The sequence below is a fragment of the Podarcis gaigeae genome, assembly GCF_964106915.1.
Source record: "Podarcis gaigeae genome assembly, chromosome: Z".
Classification (NCBI taxonomy): Eukaryota; Metazoa; Chordata; class Lepidosauria; order Squamata; family Lacertidae; genus Podarcis; species Podarcis gaigeae.
Window position 1 is genome coordinate 17,883,621 of NC_139691.1, and position 12,528 is coordinate 17,896,148.

Consider the following 12,528-nt stretch of genomic DNA (forward strand, 5'->3'; position numbering starts at 1 on the left):
TACCACTGGATCAAGTCCGTCAGTTTTGTTGAATTCATTCAGCTAAATAGTTTAATTGGATTTTGAACACATGTGCTATTTATTGATACTGTTTTGAATTTTGTTGTGTTAACGATCTTAGTAGGTAGGTCCTGCAAATCTCTTTTCTGAATAATGTTTTTTGTAGGGTAGAGGGGGGCTGGGAATGAGTTTCTGGAGTCAAGGGAGGGGGGCGCGGTCCAAACAATTTTTTTGGGGAGGGGCCTGCTCTAGATGGAGACATGGTCTTGCAGCTCTTTCTCCACCAAGAAACTGTTTCTGATAACATCGTGCATCCATACAATGTTCTTCCCAGTGCAAGCCCAAACCCTTTCCAGATCTTTCAAGTTTCACATTTACCTCTATGTTCCCCCCGAAGGCACAGGGCAGAAAACAACCTTTCAGAAACAAGTCACAACTAGTGAAATGGCAAGTTTAGAAGATATCACATTACACTGTATTTTGCTTCTTCCTTTTCTGTTGTTCATCTAAGGAGAAGGGGAGATTAATCACCTATTCAGCAACCCTCAGTTGAGATTGACTGGCTCTATGTAAGAGCAATTATCGGGGGGGGAGGGGGAGAAAGCAGGAAAAAGCTTCTCAAAAATATATGTAGAACACCAGAACTGCGTTGGTGCAAGGATTTTAAAAGGAAATTAAATCTTATTTGGGGGGCAAGCGGTGATCACTTTCTGGGAGACAATATGGGTGAGGGGAAGAAGTTGTCATAATCGATCCTTGCAGAGTATTTATGCAAAGCAGGTCCTGAATTACAGGCCTTCCAGGGAACATAAAGTAAGATTCTAATCCTCTGAACAAGGGGCTGAATTAAATAGGACCGTAGGAAGCTGCCTTCTCTGGGGTCCATCTAGCTCAGCAGGGCCGGCCCTCCCCTGAGGCAGACTGAGGCAGCCACCTTGGGCGGCGGAATCCCGTGGGGCAACTGCTTCCAGAGAGATCTTGCGGAACTCTCATGTGACCCTGGGAAGCGAGGCTTGTGGAGTGGAGAGGCACCTTTTCATTTTGCCTCAGGGATGAGGCGCTCCTGTAGCTCAGCACTGTCTACACTGGCTGGCAGCAGCAGCTCTCCACAGTTTTAAGCAGGGGGCTGTTGCCAGCAACTGAGCCTGGATTCTTCTGCATGCAAGGCAGATGCTCTGCTGCTGAGTTGCAGGCCTTTCTTGGTGTGAATGTGCTCCTGAATGCACGAGCCCTCACAAGTGTGTTGCCTGTGTGCCTGTAGCTTCAGGTAAGCACAGTGGAGCCATCCACCTCAAGAAACATTATCTCGTTCTTTTTGTCCTCGCCTATCAATATCCCATGAACGTATTAAACATTTAAACCCAAATGAACTCTGCTGTTGTTGAGGTATGGGCGCCTGCACGTAGAGGGGGGGTGGGTGACGAGCTCAGTTTCAGTTTAAGTATATGCCCCCCTTTATAATGCAGCTGTGTCAATTGGAAAAATGACACTGGTATTTAAAATGCTGTTCCGTAGTCCTCTTTAATTAAGGAAACGGCATAATACCAATCTGCTCTCATTAATGAATTTTTAACAGTCAAAAGGAGCCATGAGTGACATCCAGTAAGTTGTGGACTTATTGGTGTGTTTTGGGCGGCAGTTGAACGATTTAGACTCCGTTAGATGTCAGAATGAAAAAAAACTGTCTTTAGGGTCAGGTCACTTTATTTTATTTTTTATCTATCTTTTACTTTGTTTTGCAAGATTCATATGCAACTCTGTTGTACTGAAACCTCTAAGCTATTTACAAGTCTAAAAATATGAAAGAAAAAAAACGATGTCAACTCATGTTAATGATAAGAGCAATCCCCTATTGAGAACAGCATGCTGGACTGGATGGACCCCCTTTGGTCTGATCCAGCAGCCAAGCTCCCTTATGTTCATTGGAGGACCTGGTCTTATATCAAGTCAGGCTATTGGGTCCATCTACTTAGAACCTCTCCATTAGCAGGACATCTACCCAAGATTTCTAGCATGTGCATATAAAATTGTAAGAAGAGCCTGCTGGATCAGACCAGTTCACCATGTAGCCCAGCATCCTGTTCTCACAGGTGCCTGTTGAGGAGAACCTGAACGCAACAGTAGCGCTCTCCCTGATTAAATATTCAATTCACAAAAACATCAATTTGCAGTTAGAGCATTAAGAATGTGAGAAGAGCATGCTGGATCAGGCCAAGGGCCCATCTAGTCCCAACAGCCTGTTCCCCCAGTGGCTAACCAGATGCCCCCAATGGAAACTGCCTAGGCAGGATCCAAGCACAAGAGCCCTTTCCTCTCCTGTGCCTTCCAGCAACTGGCATTCAGAAGCATTGCCACCTCCAACCGTGCAGCCAAAGCATAGCCATCAAGGCTAGCAGCCATCAACAGCCTTCCCCTCCTCTCCATGAATTTGTCTAAACCTCTTTTAAAGGATCCTGCAGGAGTGAGTTCCATAGTTTAACTCTGCAGTGCATGAAGAAGGACTTCCTTTTATCTGTCCTGAATCTTCTGACATTCAAGTTTCTCCAGATGTTCATAGGTTATAGTGCTATCAGAAAGGGAGAAGAACTTTTCTCTGTTAAGATCCTGGACCACATGTTTGGCCAGAGAGGTTCTCAGAGTAAACGTGTTAGCTGGGGTGGCCACAAAACCTGGACCCACTGCTCACCTTAGACCTCCACGTGACCTTAGACCCCTAACCCTCTTTTAAAGCTGTTCCCATTGCTATGCCCCATGGCAGCCAGTTCCGCTGTTTAACAATATGCTGTGTGAAGAAGGACTTCCTTTTCTCCACCCTGAATCTCCCTGCTGTCCAGCTTCGTTTGAAATCCTTTGTGAAGCTGGTGGAGCTCAAAGGAGAGAAAAGGGGGCCTAAACTGAGCTCTGTGCAAGGCAGTGAGTGGTAGGAAGCTGCTAACTTGGCAACTAAGCCGGAGATACAATTACTCGAGCTGAAGTAATTATGTCGACGTATCCTGCGGTAACCCTATCTCCCAACTAGGGCTTAGTGGCAGACGGGGCCAGCAGGAACGGCGCGTCGGAGAGCCTTAACGAAATGGCACATGGAGCACTCGCAGACCGTGGGATTCGGAGCTGCTCCTAGAATCGTAGAATTGTAAAGTTGGAAGGACCCCCAAGGGCCAGCTAGTCCAGCCCCCTGCAATGCAGCAATCACAGCTAAGGAATCCCTGGCAGGTGGCCATCCAACCTCTGTTTAAGAACCCCCAACAAAGGATTTCCTACCACCTTCCCAGGGAGTCTGTTCCACGGTCACTTCCTTACTGTCAGAAAGTTCTGGCTGTGTTCTACTGCTGGAGGCAGTGTGCATCTGAACACCAGTTGCTAGGAATCCCAGGTGGCAAGAATGCTGCTGAGCTCAGGTCCTGCTTGGAGACTTCCCATTGGGGCATCTCGTTGGCCACTGTGAGGGCAGGATCCTAGCCTTGATGGACCACTGGGCAACTACTGGTGCTTTCAGGCAAGTGGGCATGCTCTTAACTATGGCCATGGCAAGATCTCATCTCATTGTTAATAATATTTATTTATATATTGCATTTACATCCTGCCTTTCCTGCAAGGAGTTCCAACATTTACACCACCCTGTCTTGGACGGATGCTGTTTACCTTGGCTGCTCAGCTGTTCCATGTTAGAGGCTGTGCCAATCAATTGGCGCTTTTCTGCCCCCACTCCCCACCTGCTTTTCCTCAGAGCAAATAAATGTGATTAACCGGCTAATTAGGATATATTTTCTGCTTGGGCCCCTCCTCCCTTTCCTCCTTCCTTAGAGAGGAGGGTGGCTGTCTGCAAATAGCTAGCTCAGAACCATCTCTCCTAATAGGGCTGTCACAACAGACCCTAGATGCATCCAACACAGCTGTGTTGCAATTTCCTAGTAGGGATGCTCTTTGGGGAATGAAGATAAGTAGCAATGCCCAGTTGTGGGGATCCCCCATTCTTTTTCTTTTTAAATGATGTATGGGATAAATAATTTTGTCAGGTTAAACTTAGGAGCGTAGGAACATGCAAGATCACATTATGCGTCCACTCAGCCACATCAATCAGCTGAACTGTCACTGTTGAAGGTACCATCACATCAGACCCATTCCGCATTTTTTAGAACTCGAATATTTTAGCACAACTGTACCTATACACTTTGGAACTCGCCTCCTAGTGACATCAGTAGTATTTGAAATTCCCTGGGTGCCAGGCATGTGTTGGGACTGTGAATGGTCCACTTGTGACCAAATGGAGATGCCCTGTTGTTGGCTTGGCGGCTGACATCTCCACCACCTGTCTGTTGTGGAGAATGTCAAGAGTCTTCATATGCGCCATATGAAGGGATGCGCAAGCACTCATTCTTCCCCTCTTCCACTCCCTCTTAACTCCATAGCAGCACAAGGGCATATCTCTCTGCACTTGAATCCTTGCTTGTGAGTCACACATGCAGCCCCTTCTCCAGTGTGCACAGGAAGGAAGCCCCCCCATGCTCCAACAACAAAGCTCACCTCCCCAGGTAGCCATGTGGAGGGTCACGCAGCAGGACTCCTTTCCCAGCCAGAGTGAATATGTGCCTGGTGTGAGAGGAGAGACAGTGGCCCAGACCATGCCCCCCACCCCCCATTGCCAGAGCTGCCACCAGTTTCCCAGGGGCAGCTGTGGGTGAGCCCGGTTCCTGCACATGTGGCCAGGGCACGGTTGGTTGTGGCTGCACATAGCAAGCAGCAGGAGCGGACAATGTGCAAGTGTTTAAAGGCTGGTGGAGGTGATGCCTCCAGAACTGGGAAGGCGAGTCAGCTGAAGATTGAGGCAAGCACAGGCAGCAGCAGGAGGAGGTGGTGGCACACAGTTCAGAGTTATTTCCAGGTGCATTGGAGAAACGACGCCAGGAGGGGAGCTTCTTGGCTTCTGCTGCAGGTTTGGCTCAGTTTCCCCTCCCTCTGGCTTATTTAATTCTAGGCAGTGCTGGATTAAACCCTGTGGAGGCCCTTAGACAGTCGAAACCGTGGGGGCTTCCCTCATGCGCATGCTCTAGTGGGAAAACATTGAACAAGAAAATTTGATTGCAATTTTCTTTCAATATCAAATCAATATTATATTGAAGCCTTGAAGCCCCCAACGGCATGGCCTATTCTACCTATTTGGGAAATTTGACACTGATTTTTTTCATGTGGGTGCCACCCCACACACCCTTTCCCTTCCTCCTGGAGGAAGAGCTGCCTCTTCCCAATTCTCTGAGGCCTTCCCTCCCTCCTTCCTCTTGCCCTGGCCACTCTTGCCCTGCCACTCCCAGCTGGCCTGAAAACTTGGCTGCGGCTGCAGGGAGTGACGGGGTGGGTGGGCATGGCTTCCCCAAGGAAGGAGAGTGGGAGCCATGCGGGCACATGGGGGGACACATCCCAGACCTGGGACCTCGCCAGTGAGGGGGCAGTGGGCAAGGCCAGGGAAGTGGCTGTGCAGTGGTGACAGCAAGGCAGGTGCACAGCAGTGGCTCCTCTCCCTCTCCCAGAGCAAGAAAGGCAATGAAGTAAGTTTCTCGCAGACACTTCTCTCCTTCTCAGTCCCATGAGCAGAGAAGTCCTTGCAGCTTTCCCTGTAGCTGAAGAACTGGGCAGCCTGCTTCGGACCTATTGACTCTGAAGGAAACTGCCGAGTTTCAGCTGGGTTGGCTCAGTGTGCAAAGGATGGCTTGTCAGCAACATACTTCCTTCCAGCTTTGTGTGTGTGGCCCCGTTCCCCCAGTCCACACTTGGCTGCACGAGGGGGACCTGGGTGCAGATGACGCGGGAGAGAAGCATTTCACAAAGCAGCTTGGAGGCTTTTGTGAGCAAGTCAGGTGTCACCTTTGTCTGTTTTAGCCTTGGGTTAGGCTCAGTAGTCGTCCCATTTTCGTACAGTGGTACCTCGCAAGACGAATGCCTCGTAAGACGAAAAACTCGCAAGACGAAAGAGTTTTTCGTTTTTTGAGTTGCTTCGCAAGACGAATTTCCCTATGGGCTTGCTTCGCAAGACGAAAACGTCTTGCAAGGTTGTTTCCTTTTTCTTTTTCAGTGCATTCCTATGGGAATCGTGCTTCGCAAGACAAAAAATTCGCAAGACGAAAAAACTCGCAGAACGAATTAATTTCGTCTTGCGAGGTACCACTGTATTTGGATTTGTGGGTGGCAAGTGATGAAAATGCTATCTTGTATGGATATGTGAAAAATAAAACATATTTTCCCCCCTCATCACCATCATCGTCCATAGCTAATACTATGTGTGTGTTTTTCCTTCTTGCATACTGGGACAAGTGAATTGTTGCAAGAGTAAGCTACAGTCAAGCAATGTAGCTGAGATAATAGAATCGTAGAATTGTAGTGTTGGAAGGGGACCATGAGGGTCATCTAGTGAACATGCTAGTGAATAGATATTCTGCTGTGGCTACTGTAAGCCAGGTTTTACGTGTGATTTGGTTTATATAGCTTGAGTTTCTAACATCTAACTGGACATCAGGGAGACGACTTCACTTTTTTTTAATGGCCTGCTAAAAACATTCTAAAAACATCAATGCAAGTTTAAATCTGTTTTTAGTCTTCTGTTATTTGGAAATCGTAATTCTTTTTTTGGTAACTTTTATTGTTTTATCTATTTTGCAAACTGCTTTGAGGTTGTTGTTTTTACAGCTGGCATGCAGCAATAGACTGCCTCTGGGCATAGGGGTACCATTCTCAGCTATCACAATTGAATCAGACCCAAAGCCCATGGGGAATGCAAGAAAACTTTGGTTATTAAGCCCAGTGTGCTGCTGAGCCTAGGTCAGGGGGAAAGCCAGGATCACACCTATTAACTAGCACCACGTGGGGGGCCGTGAAATGCATCTCTTAATCCTCTCCTGTTCTTTTCCTAGCCTCCCCAGCGCCCTCAGATCCACCAGCCATTCTGCAACGCCGCTGGCAAGCCTTGGCTCAGCAAACAGTCCATCAGGAGAGTGAGTTATCCTCACCCTGTGCCCTCCTTGCCATTATGTCTGGAAATATTAACACCACAAATCATGCCACCACGTGGCTTTTTTTATACTTAATGTATAAACCCTTTCTGACGTTCCCAAGAGAGAGAAAGGCAATCTTCTTCCTTCACAAAAGATCCTGCCCTGTGGCTTAGGGGTGGAGTCAGGCCCAGAGTTAGTCCAGACCAGAGCAGATTGATTGAAAACAAAGGACATGACCAACTTCAATCTGTTGATTCCAGTGGGTCTACTTTGAGCATTTCTTAGCTGGTTGTCAACATTTAGGCTGCTTGGCTAGCTCTGAGATGCAGAGAGTTCCCCATACAGAAGACAGAGGTGTTTGTTTGGGGTGGGGGATTAAACGGGGGAGAATCTGACAATTTTGACTTTTCTTCATTTTGCAATTTTCTGTTTTCCATATTTCCTTATCATTTTTTAAAAAAAATCCTCATGAAAATCCACCAGCGATTTAGTGCAAATGTTTCTTAATAGATCCATGTTTATGTGCCATTTTGCCTTAAATACACCTCATTGCAAACCAGTTTCCCCCTAACATAATGTGATTTTTGCATGCTATTTTCCAACAAATATATACATTTTAATGCACCACAGTACGTGGATCTTGCATGTTTCTTGACTGGAGAATTCATTGCAAAATTCAGAGGTGAGTGTATTCTGAAGGAAGGCTGAGCTTGGTTTTGCAAATTCTTTCCAAAAGCACCTTTTAAGACTTCTGGAAAGAGAATTGCAGATGAATGAAGCACCAGCAAAAGCCAGTGTGCCAAAAGAAACTGTAGGTGCCTGAGTTTTCCTCCATCCTTCTGAGCTTGAACCTTGAACTTTTTTTGAAAGCAGAATATCCTGAGCTTTGGTTCCATTTGCTGGGCCTGAAATGAGACAGTGGTTTCTGATTTTCACATAGGGATTAATTAATTCAGCCACCCGGAGATGATTCTTTTCATCTCCAAATTGGTGGTGTGGTAAATGGGCGCTGGGCTTAGTTTTCATGATTTTAAGCTCTGATTGAATTGTCACAGAGGGTACACTTTTTGCATTTTGTTGCCCTCTAACCACACCTTCCACAAACCCTATGTACCAATCAACTGGGGCTAACCCTCCTGCATCCAGCAAACTGGCTGATGAAAACTATTGCCGTCATAAAGTCAGTCATAAGCTCCTGCAATAACTATTTTGTAGTCCAAACAATAATGCAAATTTCTGTTTCTATAGTTGCTAGCTAGCAGCTGATTGGTGGCCTGTATACCAGATATATTTATTTATTATTCTAACACACACACACACACACACACCTCCTCCCTCTTTTTCTCCCTCTCCCCCCCCTTTTGTGTGTATGTGTTTTAAGCAGGGAGCAATAAAAACTGGAAGGGGGCTGAGATTCCTGCACTTCAGGGGGTTGGACTAGTGACCCTTGGGGTCCCTTCCAAATCTCATAGAGTCTATGATTCTATGAAATCATGGAGAACTGATGCCAGTCAGTGTAGACAATACTGAGGTAGGTGAAATTGAGTTAGAGGAGTACTGAACCAGAAAATATTTGGAGAATGGAGAATATTTAAGGATTATATAAGATCATAGTGTACCAATCACACCATATCAGCAGAACTTGAGTGATACTTGTAAACACAACAAATACCGTTTATGGAGTAGATGGGAACAATATTAAAGAATATAAAAATGTGCGGGCAGAACAACAACAGTATAAACAGCACAATAAGAATGATTGGAAGACTCATTTTGTTAGAAGTCTTTTTAAAGTGTTTATTTAAGTATTAATTAGGAAGATTAATTTTCTATGTACGTAAATTTGCTTTTTCTTTCTTTTTTCTGTATTTTCTTCTTTTGTTCTTGTTTTTTCATTGATTTCCTTTTTGTAGTATGAGATTGTAAATTCTTTGTATAAGTATGTAATTTAAGTTACAGATAGGTAGCCGTGTTGGTCTGCCATAGTCAAAACAAAAAAATTCCTTCCAGTAGCACCTTAAAGACCAACTAAGTCAGTTCTTGGTATGAGCTTTCGTGTGCATGCACACTTCTTCAGATACACGTATATCAGATACACGTATGTGTATCTGAAGAAGTGTGCATGCACACGAAAGCTCATACCAAGAACTGACTTAGTTGGTCTTTAAGGTGCTACTGGAAGGAATTTTTTTGTTTTGACTATGTAATTTAAATTAGTAAAGATTATTTAAAAAAAGAAAGAAAAGAAATTGGGAGCGGTGGTGGTCGACCTTGTCGTTCACCCCAGGCAACAAAAAGTTTTGGACCAGCTTTGCATCTGAGTTCTGAGAAGCCAACAGTACTGGTGATCAGGGACATGAAGAAAAGGGGTAACCATGGGAACAAACGATGCACAAACTGATGTTCTGAGGTGAAACACAATTTCTTCATTTTTTGAAAAGCTATTGCACAGAAGAATGCCTCTTGAATCCTCCTCAGGAAAGGTTGTTGTTGTGTGTGTTTTGTATACTTGCAGAGCAAAGTATGCGTACATACTCCTCTCTAGGGTTCCTGAGGTAATTTAGAAATATTTCAAATAAGTGAAAAATAAAAACCAGCAAATATGGATAAATAGATAGTTAAAGAAAAAATTAAGAAGGCCACAGCCTATTCAACAAAAAGGAGCATGGGAACAAGGTAAATGACCTTATATCCTGAAATGTGAAAACTTCTTACTGAAGAAAAGTCCATCTAGCATCTAGCACTGTAATGTTGACAGTGACAGGGGTATATTGCCCTTCCTTAACTGGAGATGTAGCTGGGGAGTGAAGCCCCGTCCTCCGCGTTAAAGACAGCTGTTCTGCCACTAAGCCGCTGCCCTTCCCCTAAAAATAAAGTGAGATTCTAGACCTCATTGCTTAACAAGGGGCTGGATTGAACCTGGAAACTTCCGTACACCAAACAGATGCTCAAATGCTGAGCTAAGGTCTCTCTCCTGCCCCAGATCTCTCTGATCTGATATTCCTTCTCCTTTGTCTGTTAGGAAGAGCTTTGCTGCGTTCAGCCATAAACACATTAGCATGAGGCTAATGGAAAAGGCCAATGGACTATCTAGGCCAGTCTCCTGTGCTCACAGTGGCCACCCAGAAGCCCATTATGGGAAACCCACAAGCAGGATTTAAACACAACGGCAACTCTCCCCGCGACATGGTTTCCAGCAACTGGTATTGAAAAGCAACCACGGAGGCAATGCATAGTCGTTGTGGCTAGTAGCCATTGATACCACCTCCCCCATGAATTTGTCCAATCCTCTTTTAAAGCTGTCCAAGATGGTGGCCATTACTGTCTCCTGTGGAAAGGAGTTCCATAGTTTACAATGCAGGAAGAAGGAACTTTTTATCTTGTCTCAAATCATCCGACATTCAGCTTCATATGATGTCCACAAATTCCAGTCTTACGAGGGTGGGGCATTTTTCTCCATCCATTTTCTCCATGCCATGCATCATTTTATAACCTTTAGCCCTTGCTTTGCAGTATGAAGGTTATATCCTAAGCAGTTCCTGCCCTCCACCGTCCCATCAGGCTTTTGCCATCTCCTTCTGGAGGACACAAAAGCCTTGGGACACGCAGGCCTCAGTTGGTTAGGCTCCAGCCCTGCCACAGCCTTGTTGCTGTGGGAACTGCAATGAGGTCGTTTAGCTGAATAATGCACACAGAACTTGTGATTATGGGTGGTGATGAGGTGACCGTAGCAGATCATAACGGCGAAAAAGAGAATGAAGACTTCCCGGGTTGGTTGGTTGGTTTGTTTTTCTCAGGTAGTTTCACTGTTGTTTTTAAAAGGCAGAACTTACAGCTTTGCTAGACTTCTGGCACAATTTTAGAGCTGGAAGGCACCCTGAGGAATCACAGCTAATCACTGTTGCTCAACATTTGCCAGGTTTTCACTTGTGGACAATGTTTAATTAAATATTCTTTATAAATTCCCCATTCTTTTTTATACCTTTGGCTGTCTCCTAATTGTCTCTTGTCAGTTTTGCTAATTCGAGATATTAAAACAATTTCTCCTGCCATTCCTCTTTCAATGGTATCATTTCGCCTTTCCATTTTTTGGCGACTGGTATTCTCGCTGCTGTTGCAGCGTATAAGAATATTATTCTTTTTTCCTTAGGCAGGAAAAAATGGCGGAGAAGGAGATTTTAAGTAAACCCTAGGAAGAACTTTCTGATGGCAAGAGCTGTTCAACAGCAGAATGAACAACCTAGGAAGGTGGTGGACTCTCCTTCACTGGAGATTTTTAAGCAGAGGTTGGATGGCCACCTGTCAGGGATGCTTTACCTGGGATTTCTGCATTGTAAGTGGCTGAGCTAGATGATCCTTGGGTTCCTTTCCAGCTCTACAGTTCTTAGTTTCTTTCTGGTTGGCCACAGTGATAACAGGGTGCTGGACCAGATGAGCCCCCCTTTGGCCTATTCTACCAGGCCTCTTCTTATATTCTTAAGTGATTGCATGTCTATACACTCACGACAAATTTACCTTTGAATTGGTGCTTGATCTACCCACTTGGGGAAGACGGCTGCCTCTGGTACAAAGGGCATTCAGTATCCTTCTGCCTTCCATGTGTTCTGCTGGTCTTCCCTGGTTGAACTGGCCTCTGGCTCTCATTTTGCCTGATTTCCAAGCCATTCCCAGCTTCCTCAGCAGCGAACAGAGCTCCACTCCTGTCTTCCCACGGCAATACATCTGGAAGATGCTACTTCCCTGGGCAAAGATGGAGGGCATGTCTCCCTCTTGGCGCCACCTCCGCCCTCTGGGAGAGATTAGCACGGTAGCGAAAGGAGGACCCCCCTTTCCCTATATGATTTTGTGTAAGGTTGGCCCTTCAGTCAGAACTCTGAGGATGATAGACTTTGACTTTAATTTTAGGGGAAGGGTGTAAACATAGGATCATAGGAAGAGCCTGCTGGATCAGGCCAGTGGCCCATCTAGTCCAACATCTTGCTCTCACAGTTGCCACTCAGATGCCCATGATGGGAAGCCCACCAGCAGGACTTGAGCACAAAAGAACTCTCACCTCCTGCAGTTTCCAGCAACTAGGATTCAGAAGTGTGACTGCCTTTGGCTGTGGATTTTAATGGAACACCTAGCATTTTGTTGATTAAATCTACCATTGCCACCTGGAGGCTTCAGGATGAGACAGTGGCTCTCTGTTCAAGCAAATGGACCTAGGAGTTAAATTGTTTTCCTTGATGCGTGAGAGCAGTACACCCTGTCCTGCCAAGGGGAGCAGAGTCCAGCCGTTCTTGTGAGTTTGCTTCCTTCCCTTGACGATCCCAGGAAGTCCAAAGTTCACACACACAGTGGACACCCTTGCAGGATTTCCAACAATCTGTCATTCTCTTCCTTGTCTGGAAGGTGAGAAGGGTGTTGCCACTAATGCAAAGTTTTCAGGTGCTTCCTTCTGAATGTCCTGTGAAGGATTGGGGACTGCCTCTGCTCCAGATAAACAGGATCTTTCCTGTAAATGTTTGGCTTCCTATTCCTATTCCTTGTGAAGGAAAATCAA

General features: G+C 45.6%; 1 protein-coding gene across 9 annotated transcripts in view; it reads left to right on the forward strand.

Moving 5' to 3' along the window:
• The window catches only part of RXRA (retinoid X receptor alpha), a 124,220-nt gene that overhangs the window by 44,177 nt on the left and 67,515 nt on the right, over positions 1-12,528 (forward strand). For 5 of the 9 annotated variants that reach the window (XR_014560173.1, XM_083722332.1, XM_083722333.1 and 2 more), the window contains exon 2: positions 6,903-6,983. The exons of the other annotated variants lie outside the window; for them this stretch is intronic. Coding sequence is in view for 4 of the 5 variants with exons in the window: in XM_083722332.1 (XP_083578458.1) it covers positions 6,903-6,983 (81 nt within the window). In the remaining variant the exon portion in view is untranslated. The remainder of the gene's footprint in view (positions 1-6,902; positions 6,984-12,528) is intronic. 9 annotated transcript variants of the gene reach the window in all.